Source organism: Oncorhynchus mykiss, chromosome 12, assembly GCF_013265735.2.
Source record: "Oncorhynchus mykiss isolate Arlee chromosome 12, USDA_OmykA_1.1, whole genome shotgun sequence".
Classification (NCBI taxonomy): domain Eukaryota; kingdom Metazoa; phylum Chordata; class Actinopteri; order Salmoniformes; family Salmonidae; genus Oncorhynchus; species Oncorhynchus mykiss.
In genome coordinates this window covers 76,106,890-76,126,198 of record NC_048576.1, presented here as the reverse complement: position 1 = coordinate 76,126,198, position 19,309 = coordinate 76,106,890, and the positions used below count along the sequence as shown (strand labels likewise).

At 41.3% G+C, this 19,309-nt stretch overlaps 3 protein-coding genes across 6 annotated transcripts; 2 read left to right on the top strand and 1 right to left on the bottom strand.

Annotated features, from left to right (window-relative positions):
* The first annotated feature begins 499 nt into the window (after positions 1-499).
* Positions 500-7,373, top strand: LOC110538335 (heme-binding protein 1). Its single transcript, XM_021625086.2, has 4 exons — positions 500-902; positions 5,016-5,154; positions 5,712-5,892; positions 6,032-7,373. Exons 1-4 carry the CDS (start codon positions 825-827, stop codon positions 6,207-6,209), a joined length of 576 nt encoding a protein of 191 aa, XP_021480761.2. The 5' UTR covers positions 500-824; the 3' UTR covers positions 6,210-7,373.
* On the bottom strand, positions 7,037-12,920 carry LOC110538334 (WW domain-binding protein 2). The gene is made up of 8 exons (XM_021625085.2): positions 12,715-12,920; positions 11,795-11,903; positions 10,280-10,418; positions 9,791-9,883; positions 9,361-9,546; positions 9,006-9,089; positions 8,474-8,550; positions 7,037-8,360 (listed from the first exon to the last, which is right to left on the bottom strand). The coding sequence occupies exons 1-8, from the start codon at positions 12,771-12,773 to the stop codon at positions 8,286-8,288; spliced, it is 822 nt and encodes a 273-aa protein (XP_021480760.2). The 5' UTR covers positions 12,774-12,920; the 3' UTR covers positions 7,037-8,285.
* A 1,425-nt stretch (positions 12,921-14,345) lies between these two features.
* LOC110538333 (zona pellucida sperm-binding protein 4) lies at positions 14,346-19,116 on the top strand. Of its 4 annotated transcripts, none has more exons than XM_036938476.1 (12): positions 14,346-14,683; positions 14,780-14,897; positions 14,996-15,116; positions 15,204-15,365; positions 15,513-15,685; positions 15,831-15,910; positions 16,048-16,175; positions 16,322-16,505; positions 16,619-16,763; positions 17,838-17,907; positions 18,001-18,132; positions 18,933-19,116. In XM_036938476.1, the coding sequence occupies exons 3-12, from the start codon at positions 15,086-15,088 to the stop codon at positions 19,100-19,102; spliced, it is 1,275 nt and encodes a 424-aa protein (XP_036794371.1). In that variant the 5' UTR covers positions 14,346-14,683; positions 14,780-14,897; positions 14,996-15,085; the 3' UTR covers positions 19,103-19,116. The 4 variants fall into 4 exon arrangements, with proteins under 4 accessions (XP_036794371.1, XP_036794369.1, XP_021480756.2 ...); XM_036938474.1 differs by having other exon boundaries at positions 14,776-14,897; XM_021625081.2 differs by having other exon boundaries at positions 14,347-14,683; positions 14,776-14,897; positions 15,231-15,365.
* Positions 19,117-19,309: the final 193 nt, after the last annotated feature.

Here is a 19,309-nt window from a genome sequence, read left to right as displayed (position 1 = left end):
CATGCAGTGGAAATGTAATGCATAGTGGCACACCAACAGCGTCAAATTATAGTGTTATAAAGTCTCCAAATAACACGTGTCTCTACAACCCACTCCTCCATGCATCCCAAGACATTGAATTACTTTGACACACAGCTGGAGAGAGAGCAGTGACACGCTTGTGCAACATTGTGTTATGTGTATGTTTTGAAGTGGTATGTGAAAGCGAATGAAATGTTATCATTTCAATCAGGATTCTGTATTACTGCATACAGTAGGCTGCACCGCTGCTACACCGCGGTATTAAGTATTCAGTGTATGTTTAATGCCAGTATAACCTTACGCAGTGGAGATCTAAATACAAATTAAATAAACTAGATCATGTTACCGCCTGCAATAATGTGCATGATAATCGATGGGAATATTTATTATGTCAATTAAAAGTAGGCTAGCTATTAAGTGGAAATTGTGAAAAACCAAGCGTGGAGGCGGGGAAGGGAGGGCGGAGACAGTTGTTTATATTCGTGTGGCTCAGTGGCTGTAAATCGTCAACTCGTCTAGTGAGCTAGGAGCAAGATTCACTATTTCAACCTAGTTGTACTACTAGGTAACAACATCAGATAAACACGTGAATAGATATGTTCTGATTTGATTTGTCCAATAAGGTCCGAGGATCAAGGAAAGGAGTGTACAGCATATTTTAAGTGAATCTCCTTATGTAGGCAGGCTAGATTATGAAATAAGAACAAGTTATTTCAAAGGAAGCAAAAGCTACAATAACACAGGCGATAACATAGCATAAAGGGACAACGCGCGCAGCAGAGTGGTGACCTGGCCAGAGCGCGATGTTTGGAATGATAAAGAATACAATTTTCGGGAACACCGAAGAAACGGACTACAAATTGCTCAGCAGCGAGATCAAGGTAGGATACACCTTGACCTGTCAGTTTGAACTTTAGTGTGTGTGTCTGTCAGTCAAGCATTGTATTGCATCACTTGATCGCGCGCGCCACTGTACACCTCCGTCTTGTTTGGTGCATAAAACAACTGGTGGATGGACAGACGGATCTCTTCAGATCTCTTCAGACGGATCTCTTCAGTATCTCGCAAATATTGTTTTATTATAAGACATTTTTAATTTGTTACTCACTTTGGTTGTAGTGAAACTAGCCTATTGGCCCCAGTCTACCATGATGTCAAGAAAAGTATATTTTGATTATCAGTAGGCTTATGTGTTATGCATTTTAAGGATTCTGTAATGCCAATCCCTTTAAAGTGTTTGACCTTTTGAAACCAACCATTGTTAATTACACCTTACCTCCTGGCACCTGTGAGCTCGCAGTAGAAGGTGGGGGCAGATCTGTGTGTGTGTGTGTTCCCTATGACCTCAGTAGTGGCACCACTGTGTGCACTGCTACACTGACCATACCTCCTTAAGAGTTTGACATAATATAAGAATCTGTTCTTAACTGACTTGCCTAGTTAAATAAAGGTTAAATAAAAATAAATAATACTGAGGTCATTAAAAGCAAGGTTGTGTTCTCTGAGAGGGACTGACAGATAATTTGAGGTTGGTTGGGAAAGGGTTTGGTGAAACTAGTAATGTGTGAGCTTCCATATGATTTACTTGTGCACCCTGCCAGAGTTCTTCATTAAATACTACATTTGAGACGAGACAAAGCCAGACAGATGGAGGCAAAGACGACTGCTAGATCAATTGACAGAGAGCGTGGAATCAAGTGACACTGACAAACACATCTACAGACATTGGCCTGACAAAGAGACTGACCATGAATCTGGAACTACTTCAATCTATAACATGCAACCAGACGACCAAAAAGGCTGTAAGAGGAATAGGAAAAAGAGAGTCTTTGTATCAATAGGCACGAGTGGCCATTAAATAGGCAATAGACAAGCTGTTGGCAGTTTTGAAATCAGTCAGTGCTAAATCTGTGAACTTCACTAGAGCCTAAATGATCACACTGAAATCTCACACGAACACACGATCAGAGGAATTTGAGTCTGACATCATACACTCTTAATTAAAACTGACATTGAATGCAGATGAACTGTCTGCACATGCTCAGACACACACACATCTTGGTGGGTCCTGTCATATTTCAGGGCTTACAAATGGATGGAGATGGCTTTAACGTTAGAATCCTTAGTAGTTACATACATTTTTGGACTTATCAATTCATGTAATGTACCCATTGATTCTTGAAGAATGTAACATAAATGCCTCATGAGCTTAGTTCAACTGTCGTACCCCATCACCCCAATGTTTGTAAACAACATAAATGTAAACAAACACTGTATAGCCTCAAAACATGGTAAAACTATAATTGTGTCATCATGGATGGTCAGTCCTTGTGTCCTTTCTCTGTCAATGAATTTGAGAGTGGTTACATTTCTCCCTTAGCTTTTTACTAAAAAGGTACTATTCATTTTATTTTCATGTTTTTTTCTTCACTGTATTGATATTATGCAATGTTTTAATTTCTCTGAAATGATCTTACTTGGCACCATGCATTGTTTAGTAATGACAAGACATTTGATTAGATGGAAGAGTTGACAGCACAATATGCTTATTATATAATGACAGCACATTGTCTATTTCTTGATACACAAGACAGGCTCATACTCCAAGCCAACTGAATGGTTATAGAGGCCATAGTTGTCATGTAAGGCTGAAATGTAAACTTCTCTGTGTGAGAGGTTTACAAACTTCCCATGACATTGTGTGGTGACATTCAAACCAATTAAAACCATTTGTTTAAAAGTTAGAAAAAGAAAGAGAGCGGGTTGAATATGAAATGAATTGCTAATATTAGCACATCCACAATAATTATGGCCCACGTCTACCCAGCTGAGACACAGAGTAATTATATACGAATGTTGCAGGATTCCAGCTAAGCACACATGCTAATTGCACCTTTAGACTGAACTCAGGAACAAAGTGTTCAATTATTGCTGTTGGAACATGTCACCTACATGTATTGTTAATGTTGGTCACAGTGACATGTACCATGGGCTTCAAAGTATTGGGACAGTGAATTTTGTTGTTATTTTGGCTCTGTACTCCAGCACTTTTGGATACTTTTATTGTAAATAAGAATAGAATGTTTCTAAACACTTCTACATTTTCTCGCTCATCATTATTCACATTTCATTCAGGATTATCTGTAATCGTGGTAGCATCCACATAATAAAAACAAAATGTAACCTGTATTTAACCTAGGATAGTCAGTTAAGAACAAATTCTTATTTACAATGATGGCCTACATCGGCCAAACCCTAACCAGGACAACACTGGGCCAATTGTGCACCGCCATATAGGACTCCCAATCACGGCCGGTTGTGATACAGCCTGGAATCAAACCAGGGTCTATAGTGACGCCTCTAGCACTGAGATGCAGTGCCTTAGACAGCTGCGCCACTCGGGAGCCCAAATTAATTAATGTAGAAACATATTCTATCCTTGTTTACAATAAAAGTGCCTCCAAAATGACACAATACTGTACATTATTTACCATTAATTTCTATTGGGCACAAAATAATCTAAAACACAACCAAAACAAACAGCAAATGCATCCAACAAATTTTTGTAGTCATTGCAAGTACTTAACTTTTGAATGCTTTAATACACATATAAGTGAATTTGTCCCAATTATTTTGGTCCCCTAATATAGGGGGACTATGTACAAAAAGGGCTGTATCTAAATGGTTCACCCAACATGGATGAAAATACCCTCAAACGGACAATCTGCACTTTAACCTCAGAGTCAGTGTATCATTTCAAATCCAAAGTTCTGGAGTACAGAGCCAAAATAACAAAAATTGTGGAACAACACAATGGGAATGGGTCAGTTGACACCAGTGACACATCATAGCATAATTGCAGTAAAGTGAGAAAACGTGTTAAAGATATGGCATTACTGTCACCCCATCCATCTACTGTAGTTATTTCCTATGAGCTTACATTTACATTTATTCCACAGTCTCAAGGATGGGTTGCAGCCACAACGCCTTCATCAATATCAACACCAAACACCAGTCAGAAGCACTATGAACGAGTTCTTGACATCCCAATTAGACCAGCTGGAGTCAATTATTAGTGTCTAGACAATTCTGCTAAAATAAACCTTTTAGCTATTCAGCAACACAGTTCAATCCCTGTATCAATCAATACAATGAATCCCATATCAATATGGTTGCTAGGGCCAAGACGATATCAGTATCGCGATACTCGTTAGTGTCGTGACAAGGAAACAAAACACAAAGCAGATGAGTGAGTGATTTAAAACAAGGGATAACTTAGTGGAATGGATCTGAATAAAACATTTGGCGTTTAAAAAATGTGGCCTTCATTGAGGTCCCTTTCAGTGGAACAGATTTACTCAAGGCTGGTTATGGAATGAGTGATTATTGTGAAACGTAATGTTCCTCTGTTATTTAATGGTTGATATTTCTCAGCATAAGCCTTCCTCTTAGGACAAGTACATCATAACATGTATAAGAACAGGCAGCAAGTCAGTGAGTGTGTGTACACACCGCATTAACCCCACTCTGCCGTGTGTGTGTGTGTGTGTGTGTGTGTGTGTGTGTGTGTGTGTGTGTGTGTGTGTGTGTGTGTGTGTGTGTGTGTGTGTGTGTGTGTGTGTGTGTGTCTGGCGCCTATATGGTTTGGTCTTATGTAAGAACAGGCATCTCTGTCCCATTATTCTCTTTAGGCTTCATTAAACACTGCGGGACCCTGAGAGCAGAGCAGGAAAGAACTGGAATCAAATCAACGTAATATTTTTTATTTAGATCCTTTTCTGGGGGCATTTGGCTGTCCTCTGTTCGTTTCCACTCCAAGTGTTTCACCGGCATCAGTGAACACAGATTCTGCCCATTGCATATCGCCAATCACAGCACCCCCAGCCCCACCCCCCTCTAACCCCCAAGTAGTGTGTGGCTTCCTTCCCTCTGAACAGTTTGTCAACATGTGTGTCATTGGTGAATCACATTTGGCCTCCCGCTCTCTTTCCCAGGAGGGGGTCAGCTATGAGGTGCGGCGGTACGATGGTGCAAAGTATGCCTCAGTGAGCTCAGAGGGGCGGACCTTTGACCAGGTGACTGGGGAGCTAGTGAGGAAGCTGCTCATGTACATTGGGGGAAGCAACGACCAAGGTGAGACAATCAGAGAGCAGGGCCTGTCCTGTCAGTCAGTGGACTTCATATGTGGACACATCTTTAATGAGCCCTAAGCTCAGAAAGATCTAGGGGCTCAACTCAATCCATATTGCTGATGTTCAGCCCTATAGCATGATTGAAATTTGAAGGGAATTTCCGATTGAGCCGACATATGCAGCGTTTACCATGAATGCGGAAACATTGCCTTTAAATTTAGAACTAACCTCTGTAGCGCAGGTCTTAAGCACTACGGATTGAATTGAGCCACCGATGTAATGTGCATATCTGAAAGTATTGCAATTGATGTAAGCAAGGAATATGGTGAAAACTTTTTCTAGTCTACCAGAGGGTTCGATAGTGTTATTACCATGTTACTGGCACCTATTCAGTACTTTCAGATCTTCAAGGGTGACTGAAGAAGTGTCTACTCTGTTTGATGCTAGAGGTCAGTTTGAAACTGGGCCTAAGAGGATGCAATGAACTCGATGCACAGACTGTTGCAATAAGTTGTCTGCTATCCCCTCTATCTGTCCTCTGTATCTTTGTTTTCCAAGGGGAGGCAATGGGGATGACAGCACCGGTTATCATCACAGTATATCCCAGGGACGACGGTGTGATGTCACGCCGTCTGGTGGTTAGCCTCAGGATTCCCACCAACTACCAAGTCAGTCCCCCTGTACCCATCGACAGTGCCATCAGAATCGAGGATCGACCCGGCATGACTGTCTACTCACTGTGGGGTCTCCATGCAGTCTTCACCTCACTTTGTTCTTTAATTCTTTACGACACAAAATGTATTTAATAATCATAAATTATTTGATCACATATCCTCTTTCTCTCTCCTTTCCTATCCACCTACCCTTTCTTTTCACAGGCAGTTTGGAGGCTTCGCAGGGGAGACTGAGTACCGTGCAGAGGCCTCTCGCCTAACCAAAACTCTTGGTGAGACTGCCCCATTTCAGCGGAAACAGTACTTCTGCTGCACCTACGACCCGCCAATGAAACCCTACGGCCGACGCAACGAGGTGTGGTTCCTACAGGAGGAGCCATAAGGGAAGCATTAAGACCGACTCTTAATAATAAACTATAGTCACTTCCTCTCCTTCATCTTCACTGATCACTCCACATCTTGATCTTCATCCCCAAAAAATTGGATATGTGAAAATAATATGACAACAAACAACAGGGGATTTGTTTTCAGATCAGTGCAAATGAAGGAGAGGTGATGCAAAGAAGTGTATTAGACTATTGAAAGGTCATAAAGGGGAGGGATGGGCAGCGGGCTACATAGTTACTGGTCCAAAGTAGTGCAATAGTATGGTACCATTATCAGTAACTGGATATTAAGTGGCCTGGGGTAGGAGCCACTAACCACAATGTACCGCTGTGTTATAGGTGGTACATCATTAAGTTCTTATTTTGTACACCCAGGGGATTGGAAATAAACTAGGAATTGAGCCATAGAGTAGTGATAGTCAAATGTTTTCCTGAGTATGAATTAGTTGGTGGGGAGGGTATGAAGGGGAAATGTGTTAGTCATTCCTTAAGTGTTATCATTTGAGATGTCTAATCCTTCTGTGATGACATGAAAACTTTAACACAGCAGTTGTGTGTAGTGAATGTTTTGGCGTGCTTGTATTTGGAGTCTTTGAATTGTAATGTTATTATGATTCTTGAAACTGTATTTTGAAATACCTCTGTATGGTGTGTGATTTTCTGTGAAAATATGGAGTGACGATATCATCAGGATTTGATAGCGTTTCATATCATATTTATTCAAGATATTACTAATACGATTTTTTTGTGCAAAACTGACGTTTTCTTTTTTTTAGTTCAATACAAAAGAATGCTTAAAGTACTGGCACACCACTGTTTTGGATAGGTTTTACATAAACATTTATTTATTATTAGATTTTGAATCAATATGAAGAACTCAAAATAAGGAGTATGGTTTACAAACAAGATATTTCAGACATTTGATTAATTTAAGCAGATACTTAAAACCAACCAAACCTATAACCTAAAACTAGTACAACATGTCCTCACTATGCACTAAAATAGCAATTATTATGGTCTGTTAGTCACTATAACCCAGTTTAAACAGGAATAAATTAGTGGTTTTCACAGGTTAATTCGTCACAACTGCAAGAAAGCACTGTGTAGCGGGCTAGCGGCTAAATAAATACATGGCCTAGTAACCCCACACTTGTGTAATTGCACAGAGTAGGGTTTTGGTTTCAGCCGGGCTTTGCATTCATCGATACAATATACAGGGTTCGACTAGGGCATGGGTTATTCATGTGACCAGTTATCATCTCTAGGCTCAACAAGTTATTTGTGAGATCTAGGAACATTGCACATTACCAATAATCTCACATACATAGCGGTACATGTCAGTACTCCATCCAATTGCCATATTCAAACAACATGCACTTCCTTCAATAAAAAGCCAGAAATAATCCAGAAAGGTATGGTGTAAATTGAGAGCACTGGGAACTTCAGCTTTCATTCAAGGCTCTCTGGAAAAAACTTAAACCACGCACCAACACAATGGAAACACTTACTGTGAACGTGAATGTAAAAATACTTTACAATACTAGTAGGAATAGAAATTGTCGTTTTGTTAATATGCATCATCATTTTAATCGAAAATTGTTATAAAATGTATTTTGGTAATAAACCTCTGGATTTAAAAAATGCTGTAAATATTTAATGCCTATACATTCCCCATACTGCCCCTCACATGTACCTCAACAGGGCAGTTAGAAACCCTTTCCCAAGTACAGGACAGTTCCACATTCTAACAGACTGAGGGAGAGAGAGCCGACCATGATAACTGAAAAGATTGAATACTTATCCGTTACGTGAATAACCATTTACTTGGCAATTGACAAAATAAACTGAGTGGGAGGGGGTGAAATAAAGCTTTACTCATGATTAAAAGGAAACATTCATCATTTGAAAATGTCCCAACATTGTTGTGCCTCAAAATTACTTGTGTGAATTGCCAGAAAATAATATTGCCTTTTTGTCAATGTTGTACTTTATACTTTCCTTTCCAGTCTAATAATTATGATCCGATTAATAATTTGCTGTTGCATTTATTAGGGGATGATGGTTATTGAGCTTTAGTTGTTCTTCTTCTCTGGATAGCCTGGGTAAGGAGCAGGAGGGGCAGAAGGTGCATAGGGAGGAGGCTGTTCCTATGTGGGAATAAACAGTGATAGAATATCTTAAAAACGCTGAACAAAAAATATAAAACACAGCATAAAGTGCATGCACTGACTGGACATGGAGAGAATAACAGGTCCCTTACCATGGGCATGTAGACATTGTGGGGGTTGTTGGGGTTGAAATAGGCGCTGCCTGCTGCCTCTGCTGCCTTGGCATTACCTGAGGATCAGGGAGAGAGAAAAATGAGGGGAGAATAATGCACATGTATAGTAACTGATACAGAGGCACATGCTACTACAACTGTAGAGTAGGAGAGACAATGGAGCACACTTAGCACAGTCTATTGCAGCAGGATACTCGTGACAAGACATCTTCCGGACTGAATGATGCACACTTCCAACTCTATTTCAATTCTCCAAAACCCACAAATAAACACACAACTGATATGTAAATGAGGCGGTCTGAGTTCAGGCCAACTGGTTGTTTCATGGGGTAAGGGAGACTAGGGGTGAGAGGTATTTTGTTTGTTTCTCCCTTTTAATATGATGTGTACCGGTTACGACATCAGCACTCCTTTCTTAGTGCCATGCGTCATGTGCTTCATATTGAGGCAGACTGATGGCATCAGACAGATGCAGCGATGCAGACATACAGAGAGAGACAGGGAGACAAACCTGCAGGGGGAGCAGCCCAGTTTTGAGGGGGCCCAGGATAGGGGGGAGGTGGGGCCATGTAGGCAGGGGCAGATGGGTACATTCCTGCAACACAAGAGAGAATACCCAAAATACTCATAACAGCCTCGGGGACACATCTTTACTTGAAGTAGTTATAAATATTGATACCAATCAATAAAATTCATACACTCATAACAATGGAGGCATTATCCAAAATATTTCCGTATTTAAGTGCTAGGCAATCTCTAATGTAAACTTCAATCTGCTAGCATCACAGCATTTGATTCTCAATTATTATGACCCAAACCTGCATAACATACAAACAGTTTTATAGCGATGATAAAGTTCTTTAAACCTGCGGCTGCCATAGGGTAGGGATAGCCCATGTTGCCTGGGGGAGGCTGGTAGAAACCATTCTGCTGGGGTGGGGATTCATACGGGTAGTTCTGAGGAACAGGTGGTGGGCCGTAGCCATTCATCACTCCAGGAGAGGGATAGCCAAAGGAGGCACCTCCGTTTTGAGCAGGAGGGGCACGAGATGCTATAAAACAAAGTTGAGGGTTAATCTTAAAATACAGACTGGACTAAAAGAGTAACATGTATAACAAATATGTAGCCTAACAAATATAACAAACTTTGACTGCATTATCAGGAAATTCTTTAGTGATGTACATGTTAAATGAATTATTTAAATTGTACAATATAAACTGAGTACAGCAGATACTGTATGTTGAATGACAAATAGGCTCTGTACTGACAAACATGGCAGTCATGAAATTACTTACCATTTGTTGCCAGTTTGAAGAGGTGCTGACCTAACTCGATGGCTCCCCCACTGGAAAAAGACATCTTGAAGCTAGCCTGGCCTTCCCAGCCTCCTGAAACCAAAGAAAGTAGAGTCAAAACATTGATGAGCACTGTGTACTTGTCTTTGCATTAAATTACACGTCTGATATTGAATTATAATCAGTGCTTTGGAGGAGATGTCACACTTCAATTTCTACTGCTGCTGCTAAAAACTACTACTGCTGCTAAAACCTTTGACACATAAACATTGTAAGTAAAATGAGATTGTGGTTTACAGACTGATGTCAGCCTTGGAAAATATCTGGCCTTGGCAAATCACACTTGCGTCATTGATTCACTTCTACATGTATTCCTAGGACACATCAGGCCACACCTGGGACTGGAGGCAATAAACACTTTGCATGCTCTACAGTTATTTCCTCATGATGGTGTTGAATGCTACAGGAGGACAACAAACTGCTGCCTACCCCCAGCTTCAGCAGACACTGTGCCCCTGATGTAATTGGCGGCGAAGACTGGCTGCTCAATGCTGCAGCCCTTCATCAGGTAGTACGGGAACATCACAGACCCCAGGCTGTCCTTGGCATTACTGGACACAAACACCAACTGAAACGAGGACAAACAGAGCAATGGTAGTCTTCCAGTTTGTGATACTGCAGACAGGATGGCGTGAGTGGTGAAACAGTAGAGTCGTATGTCTTTGTGAGTTTTTATTTGTAGTTAATTTTTTACCCCCTTTTCTCGATATCCAATTGGTAGTCAAAGTCTTGTCCCATCGCTGCAACTACCCTACGGACTCAGGAGAGGCGAAGGTCGAGAGCCATGCGTCCTCTGAAACACGATGCTGCCAAGCCGCTACTTCTTGACACACTGCTCACTTAACCCGGAAGCCAGCCGAACCAATGTGTCGGAGGAAACACCATCCAGCTGGCGACCGGAGTCAGCTTGCAGGCGCCCGGAGTCAGCTTGCAGGCGCCCGGAGTCAGCTTGCAGGCGCCCGGAGTCAGCTTGCAGGCGCCCGGAGTCAGCTCTAGGCGCCCAGCCCGCCACAAGGAGTCTCTAGAGCGCAATGGGACAAGGACATTCCGGCCGGCCAAACCCTTCCCTAACCCGGATGACGCTAGGCCAATTGTGCGCCGCCTCATGGGTCTCCGGATCATAGCCGGCTGCGACACAGCCTGGGATTGAACCCGGGTCTGTAGAGATGCCTCTAGCACTGCGATGCAGTGCCGTAGACCGCACCACTCGGGAAGCCCCCTTTTTGAGTTTTGATGTTGAGTCTTTTCCCAACAAAGTGATGTTAGGATATATAAGTTTGCCCGTAAAAACTTTTGTGCCAAATACATTACATTGTTACAGGTGTCAAGCTTATGGGCAGCAGTGTATAGGAGGGAGGTTCCTAGGTGTGAGAAGTGTGCAGAAGGGCATGAGACAAAGGAATGTGTAGCATTGGTGAAAGTAGTGGTATGTGTTAATTGTAGGGGTGACCACGAGGCTGGAGATCAGAAATGTCCCGTAGAGGCAGGTTGAGGTTTCCAGGGTTAGAGTAGTGCAGAAGTTGTCATATGCTGAGGCACTGAAGAAAGTAGAGGAAGATGGATCAAGGGGGAGGGATCCTGAGAGGAGTGGCTTGAGTAGTAGAACTGTACCAGTACAGAAGGATATGTTTCAGTAAGATTGGATTTTTAGCATTTATAGCAATGGTTATCAACTGTACTGCAGGGATGGAACGTAAGTCATAGAACATTGAGGTTGTGGTGGCAGCTGCAGAGATGTATTTGTTTTTTAGTGAGTGCAGGGTTAGATGGTAGGGTATTTGTAGATTTTTTTTGTATTGATTTTTTAAAGCTAAGTATAAGGGAGTTATACTCCAGTCTAGTAGGTGACGGGCAATGCAACATTTATTGGATGCCAAACGCTATTAAACCTCATAGAAGAAAAAGGATTGTCTTCCAACAGGCACACGGGACCAGTAAACATACCCTGTATGGAGTGAGGTAAACAGTCCCTTTCTTGGTCCCCCTCAGCAGGTCTGTCTTGCTGGTGACATCACTGAAGGACAGCTCCACATTCTTGCATTCCCTCAACACACTAGTGGAGGATACATGTTCAGTTTAGGCATGTGTAGTGAATTTACTGATCAATAGGTATGGTATGTATGACAGGTCCTCCATAGGACAAATACTGTCGTAGAATCCTAGCAGAACCGAGTGTCAAGGGACATAGTGGGATTCTGTATGGTCTATATAATTTAACATAGGCCTACTATTGGCATTTCACATACTGGTTGGTTGGTTGGGTAAATCTGACACTTACAGAATGTGCCAAATCGAACTATTAAGAAAAGTTCTTTATTCGTATATTTCCTAAGTTCCTGTTACTTTATCAACTTCCTAAAACTCTGTCACAACGTTTACTTTAGACTCAGGTTGGAGTTGGGGCGGGCGGGCTCACTCTCTGTTGACTTAACTGTGTCTACCTCCCTGGAAAACAAACTTATTTAGCTAGCTTACTCTTACACCTAGTTTGACTAAAGTAAGAAAATGTATCTAGCTAACGTTAGCTTTAATACGTTTCAAATGCGTAATGATGACTGACTGACTTAGTACTTAGGTAGCTTTTCCTGCCAGCAAGGCCAACAACAACGACGTTGCTGACTGGTAGCTAGCTAAAATTATTAAACTAGCTAACGACGTTATCGCTACAAAATAGCGCTTGCTGACTAAATAAAAAAAAGCAACCCAAGTAGCTAACTGACATTGGCTAGATTTAATTAACACTAGGTACGGAAGCTATCTTGCTAGCTAGCTAACATTACCATAACAGCTAACGTTAACTTGCGAGTTAGCTAACTAAGCTACCTTTAGAAAGTGAGCTTCGTGGCGATTAATGATTCACTAACCTCTCGCCGTTGTTTATCAAAACTCCTCCGTTTTGAGAATGATTTCGATTTAAAGCCATGTTCAGATAGTCTAATGTACTCTTCGTCAGGTACAGCTACACACTGGAAATGAGAGGAATGCCCCAAAAACCTCAAAGTGTTACGTCACAGGATCAGCTGTTTCATGTGCTGTGACTGCAATGTTCCGTTTGCCAACATTGTTTCCCATATTGTCAACAAGCCTTTGAATTGAGCTTGTCATATAATTCTAGTGTGTTGAGGTTAGGTGGGATATTTGAGATTGGTTTGGATGAAATAATACAGCATTGTGGTTGTGAAGAGAGCTGAGTAGGCCTAAGGAGAGTAAATGCTTTTCATATATGATTGATTATTGTTTAAGCATCCATTATGTCATGTTTTTATAGAATGTGCTTCGAATTTGCCTCAGTCGTAGTCCAATACTAGAACATCTAAAGGGTGGCTATATATTCCAAATTGGATTATATAATTCTGCTTGTACAACCAACACATGTAATGGAAAAGTTAGTAGGCCAATTGTGTAATCAGTTTATGACTCATGAGTCATGACTTATGTATGGTCCAAAAAAAGGATGGAATACAGGAAAAAAACCTAAATGTGAATATATTTTCTCATCACTTAGTTTAACTATGTGTATATCATGTCCATTCCACTTTTAACTGACATGAGGCCTGTCTTGTCTCAGTGGGACAACTTTTAATTTAGCTGCAATTATGTAGATCACATGAATTTACAAGTAATCTTGCTCTATGATCTTCCTCAAATTGCTACATGCAAAAAGTAGACTTCCAAATGTTGTCCTATATAGCTATTTTTATCCTGTTCTGTGTCTGCATTACATGGGGGACAATACCATGCATGGCCACAGTGACAGTAGGCCTACTGAACACAGTGTTTACAGCATAAAGATACAACGTTCTATTTCATTTTGTGGCTTCCAATATGTAGCAAAAAGATGGGCCTGGCTATGTAATACGATAAGATAGTTCTTTATTAATCCCCAAAAGGGCACATTTGATTGAACCAGCCAATACATAACACCACCAATAAATACACAATAAAACACAACAAAGGACACACTGACATTAAAAGCAGCACATCATCAATGAATATAAGTGCTCATGTTAAAAAGCCTCATAACATAGAATGGGTGGGTACAAGCAATCGGTACAAGCATTGCCATGGGGACTGAGAAATGAGCATGGTGACTGTGAGAGAAAAGAAGGGGTTGAGGTTGTTATGTAATAATTGCATTTACTGACCCTGAGGTGAAAATTAATTGAGTAGTATTGCATGCACAGTGCAAATGTGCCATACACTACCTTCACTTTACTTTGACCTTTTAATCAAGGGTGATATGTCCTCATTTTCCTTTGGACTCAACATAGAATTATAATGAAAGTCCACAATATAGCCAAACTTTTCCCCACAGTAGGCTATTAAAGAAAACAATTGGGTAAAAGTTGGAAGGATCCCTTAATAATACATCAAATGTATTCATAAAATAAAATGTTATCATTCATTCAGTCACGGATGTATCACATACAGCAGGCCAACGTACAGTCAGACTGTGATAATTGACTTAATCACCGGTAGGCTAACAAAGCCTGACGCAATGTCCTGTCTCATCACTCTAATTACTGGTCTTACAAGACACGTTTCTTCACTACACAAATACCGCGCAAAATGTTACATTTATCACAATTATATTGATAAATTCTGAATCATTCAACTAATTTAAACACAGCATAACCTGTAGCCTAACGATGCTACTTATGATTTGTGTAATATTTGCATTCTTTGCGCCATATTACCGATGCCTTTCACCTCTTGTGCAGCAGAAAACCGCTCAAACTAGAGCACAAGATGCCCTGCCTCGAGTTACCTGCACCGTCCGACGAATACGCGCAGTTTTCGGTCAAGCGGTTCTTCACAACTTGCGTGTAAAAGGTAAATAGCCATTATATTTTAGCCCTCTATATCTGCAGATTTGTTTGTTAAATTAGAATGTATGGTATGCTGGTTGATCTAATTTTCCCCAGACAGGTCTGGAGTCAGTGTGCCTGTGCCAAAAGCCAAAGAACATTGTGGAGTGAGAAGGGGAGAGAAGAATGGTACTCTTTCTTTCCAGAGTCGATATGACAGTTGCTATACACAGGTTGAGGTATGGTCATGTATTGTTGATGTTCATTGCATTGAGAGGTCTTGGTCTGTGTGTAAACCTACTGATTGCCATATCAAACCACTTTGTTTTATCTTTAGGGTGACACAGTGGTTGTATCTTTGAGAGTCCAGCTGGATGCAGGGGATCAATGGTACAGGGTCAATATTAGCTGCCCCCTACTCAAGAAGATGGCCCAGAAACCCATCATCGGTCGCACCTGTGAGTTTATATAATTTCATAGGGAGTGAATTTTAGATTTATCCCACATAGTGATTACAGTACCATTTAGTACCACCTCTGTAAAAGTCATTCTTCCAATTTACTTTCCTTCAGCACGATCAGGAAAATGCAGCATCCATAGAGCTTTGCGTGTGGACTGTGGGCCCCAGGATGTCTCCAATGATGGCTGTCTCAAACTGGGATGCTGCTATGATGATCATGACTCAACTTGCTATTACAGAATGAACAGTAATAATTCGCTTTGTGTGTATTTTGTACAATGGAGAACATGCTTCTGAAAGAAAGTATCAGCAGAGGGATAGTGACTGTCTTGGTGAGATTGGCGCATAGTGATTTCAGAGATTAAATGTTTCTGTCTCCTCCTCTTGCTCTCAGCCTGTTCTCTGGATGGCCATTTTGTGTTCTCTGTGAAGGCGACAGACACTGACCCCCCACTCAACCCCAACAACCTTGCCATCAAAGGTCAGCCACAGTGCTCTCCTGTAGCTACCTCTGCAGATACAGCTGTCTTTAAAATTGGGGTGAGGGAGTGTGGCACAAAGATGATGGTGAGTCAGTAGGTCTAGTTTGCCTTCTGCCCTATTCTACAGTAGTATATTTCTGTCCTGAATACCTCTGGTAGTAGTATAATGCTGATTTGTCTTGTAATGTTGAATACTCTTAGGTATGCAAAAATACCTCTTATATTTACAGGTGAATGGGGATGTTGTAAGCTATGAGGTAGAGGTTGAGGAACTGCATCCAAAGATTACAGGCAAACATTCTCCCTTCAGGTAGCTGCTTATTTCTCTTCCTGCCTGTGGACAGTGCACTACAATGTGGACTACTTTACCATATCATGGCTTTAGACAGAACCTAATTGCTTGAAACTACTATGGAGTAAATGTTTTGAATGAGACTTAGTTTGTAGTCTGCAGGTCCAGTGTCAATATGAGGGGTCAGCTCTCCTCCACACTGATCTGTGGTCCTTAAACCCAACTAACCCTCCACCTGTGACTGCACTGGGGACTGTCCGAGTGCAGATGAGAATAGCCACAGGTACTGTAGTAAAACAATATGGTTTCCACAGACCAAGCAAGGGATGCCATGTCCAATCACTGCAAGTATATGGCATCAAGAGTTGTCACTTCACACACTGTTACACTGGTAGACCTCCATCATCCTGGCCCTTTTCTTTTTTCCAGATGAGTCCTTTACCTCTTTCCTCCCTGAGGACCAGCTGCCCCTGACCCTCTATCTGCGTAAGCCTGTGTATGTGGAGGTGTCAATCACTCCACCCTCCCCTGACCCCAGTCTCTCCCTGCGTGTGCGTGACTGCTTTGCCTACCCTGCCTCCAGACACTCCGTATGGACACTACTCTATGATGGGTGAGAGGGAGGGAGACAAAAGTTTTCCTATACTGACTCAAGATTAATCACAGTGAATATGAAGACTGTCAATGTTGGTTTAGTAGTCTCGCCCCCTTCCTTCTCCCTGACAGCTGTCCTAACCCTCTAGACAGCATGAGGAGTTCCGTCCCAGTGGACAGTCGGGGGAAGACAAATTCTCACTCCCAGGTCAGGAGGTTTGATGTCAAGACATTTTCCTTCTTCGACCCTGAGACGGGCATTCCCAGTGTGGAGGAGGTAAGGTCTATCCTAGTTATTTGAACATTTTGCTAATATATACTGAACAAAAATATAAACAAAACATGTAAAGTGTTGGTCCCATGTTTCATGAGCTGAAATAAAATATCCCAGAACTCTTCCATATACACAAAAAGCATATTTCTCAATGTTGTGCATAAATTTGTTTACATCCCCTGTTAGTGAGCATTTCTCCTTTGCCAAGATAATCCAAAGGTGTGGCATTTCAAGAAACTGATTAACCGGCATGATCATTACACAGGTGCACCTTGTTCTGGGGACAACAAAAGGCCACTTTAAAATGTGCAGTTTTGTCACAACACAATGTCACAGATGTCTCCGGTTTTGAGAGGGCGTGCAATTGACATTCTGACTGCAGGAAGGTCCACCACAGTTGTTGCCAGAGAATTTAATTTGTAATTTTTCCACCATAAGCTCCGTTGTTTTAGCGAATTTGGCAGTATGTCCAACCACTCACACAACCACAGACCACGTGTAACTACGCCAGCCCAGGACCTCCACATCCAGCTTCTTCACCTGCGGGATTGTCTGAGACCAGCCACCCGGACAGCTGATGAAATTTAGTATTTCTGTCTGTAATAAAGCTCTTCTGCGGGGAAAAATTATTTCTGAATGGCTGGGACTGGCTCCCAAGTGGTTGGACCTATGTCCTTCCAGTTCCACCCATGGCTGCGCCCCTGCCCAATCATATGAAATCCATAGATTAGGGCCTAATTTATTTATTTCAATTGACTGATTTCCTTATATGAACTGTAATTCAGTAAAATTGTTGAAATTGTTGCATGTTATGTTTACATTTTTGTTCAGTATAAATTGTCAAAGATCTCTTGGTCCTCCATCTGCTGCAGTGTTTCCCAACCCTGGTCATCGATGACCCAACAGTACACATTTTCATTGTAGTCCTGACAAGCACACCTGATTCAACTAATCATCAAGCCCTCAATGAGTTGAATGAGGTGTGTTTGTCCAGGACTACAACGTAAATATGTTCTGTTGGGGTACTGGAGGACCAGGGTTGGGGAAAAACACTGATTACTGAATCTTGTCTTTCAGGTGTACTTTTACTGCTGGGTGGAGATCTGCACAGAGGAGGAAGAGTGTGAACAACACTGCTCCATCACCTGTGAGTTTCAGGTCCCTATGTTTTACATTCACCCCAACACTGAATTGGGTTATTTCATCCAATAGTCATGCTGTCTTATCCTCCTCCATCCAGCACCTGATGGTGAGAGGGAGAGGAGGGAGTCTGGGTCAGATCGAGTCTCCCAGTTAGTCTCATTTGGTCCTGTGCTGTTGGGTCAGAACGGTTCTGGACAGGAACAGAATCATAGTGATCATCTGAATATAGGTAAGCACATTCCAAATAGGGGAGAGTGGGGTAAGTTTAGCCTTTTTAATATATTTTTTATAGTCAACATCACTATGTCAAGGGAAATGTATTCTTTCTAACATATCTACTTATTTCAGGATGTGTATCCCAGGAAATAATCCAATTAATTTAAGCGTTTTTAAAACATGACTCAACTACTCAGGGTCAAGCTACCTACACATTTTTGTACTGAATTAAATATTATCACCATCTTTTTAAAATCATGTCTATTTTTCCCCAAACACAATCACAATTGATTTAGTCTTAATCAATTTAAGCATATTTAAACACAGGCTTAACACCTAACAAACACTTTTTTTTTTTACACTTAACATATACCAACAATAATGCCTTGCATTATGCCTGGGAAGAACTCTTAAATTTGCTCACTTGCCGTTGGCTCAACTTACTCCAAGGCAAACATTTTTTCTATATTAACCCAACCCACACAGCTACAAGGATGCACTTTCATGCTAGGTTTAGGACCACATGGAAGCTTAGACTTCAACTGATGTATAGAAATAACAATCTTTAAAATGATCCATTTTGGTTTAGATTGAAACATCTAACTCAAATTCATTTGACTTTTTTGGACCTAACTTGATTACCTCTTTCCATGTGGTTTCTTCCTTCAGACTCCATGAAATGACATCTTCCTAAATATTTGGTCAAATGACACATTTTGGGTATGGTTTTTTAGAAACAAGGGTGTCTCAACTTACCCCACAGCTACTGTATGAATGAAACTGACACTAACATTTTCTCTTGCTGGCCCTCAGCATTTCAGGTGTCAATGTACTCTGTCATTGTCATCTGTACCTCCATCCTGTTCTTCCTCCTGTTGTCTTCATGGTCGATGAGTTGTCAAGTGGCAGAAGTGAAAGAAAATGATGTGGAAATGGAAACCAGAAACAATGAGACTGGCCTACAGGTTGAACAAGCCCAATAAAGCACCTATATGAACACTTAATTACAATTGGTATTTATTTCAACTACCTTTAAATACCTTCACTGGCCATGTCCATTCCAATGCATCCAGTTTGCATTTGACACTTTGGTAAAGGTCACGTAAACTGAGTGCATAGCGCTGCACCTGAAAAGTAAATATCAGATATTAAAGCCTCCTATCCTACAGCCCCAGAAATAGCAGAATATA

What these genes read in the sequence shown, in the direction of transcription:
- LOC110538335 (XM_021625086.2), top strand. Translation starts at nt 825, where the DNA reads ATGTTTGGAATGATAAAGAATACAATTTTCGGGAACACCGAAGAAACG. An exon ending in TGGGGGAAGCAACGACCAAG is followed by an intron (nt 5,155 to 5,711) that starts GTGAGACAATCA and finishes TTGTTTTCCAAG; the next exon opens with GGGAGGCAATGGGGATGACA. An exon ending in GGCATGACTGTCTACTCACT is followed by an intron (nt 5,893 to 6,031) that starts GTGGGGTCTCCA and finishes TTCTTTTCACAG; the next exon opens with GCAGTTTGGAGGCTTCGCAG.
- LOC110538334 (XM_021625085.2), bottom strand. Translation starts at nt 12,773, where the DNA reads ATGGCTTTAAATCGAAATCATTCTCAAAACGGAGGAGTTTTGATAAAC. An exon ending in CTACCCTATGGCAGCCGCAG is followed by an intron (nt 9,090 to 9,360) that starts GTTTAAAGAACT and finishes CTTGTGTTGCAG; the next exon opens with GAATGTACCCATCTGCCCCT. An exon ending in CTGGGCTGCTCCCCCTGCAG is followed by an intron (nt 8,551 to 9,005) that starts GTTTGTCTCCCT and finishes CCTGATCCTCAG; the next exon opens with GTAATGCCAAGGCAGCAGAG.
- LOC110538333 (XM_036938474.1), top strand. Translation starts at nt 14,500, where the DNA reads ATGCTACTTATGATTTGTGTAATATTTGCATTCTTTGCGCCATATTAC. An exon ending in GTTGCTATACACAGGTTGAG is followed by an intron (nt 14,898 to 14,995) that starts GTATGGTCATGT and finishes TTTTATCTTTAG; the next exon opens with GGTGACACAGTGGTTGTATC. An exon ending in TAGTGATCATCTGAATATAG is followed by an intron (nt 18,133 to 18,932) that starts GTAAGCACATTC and finishes GCTGGCCCTCAG; the next exon opens with CATTTCAGGTGTCAATGTAC.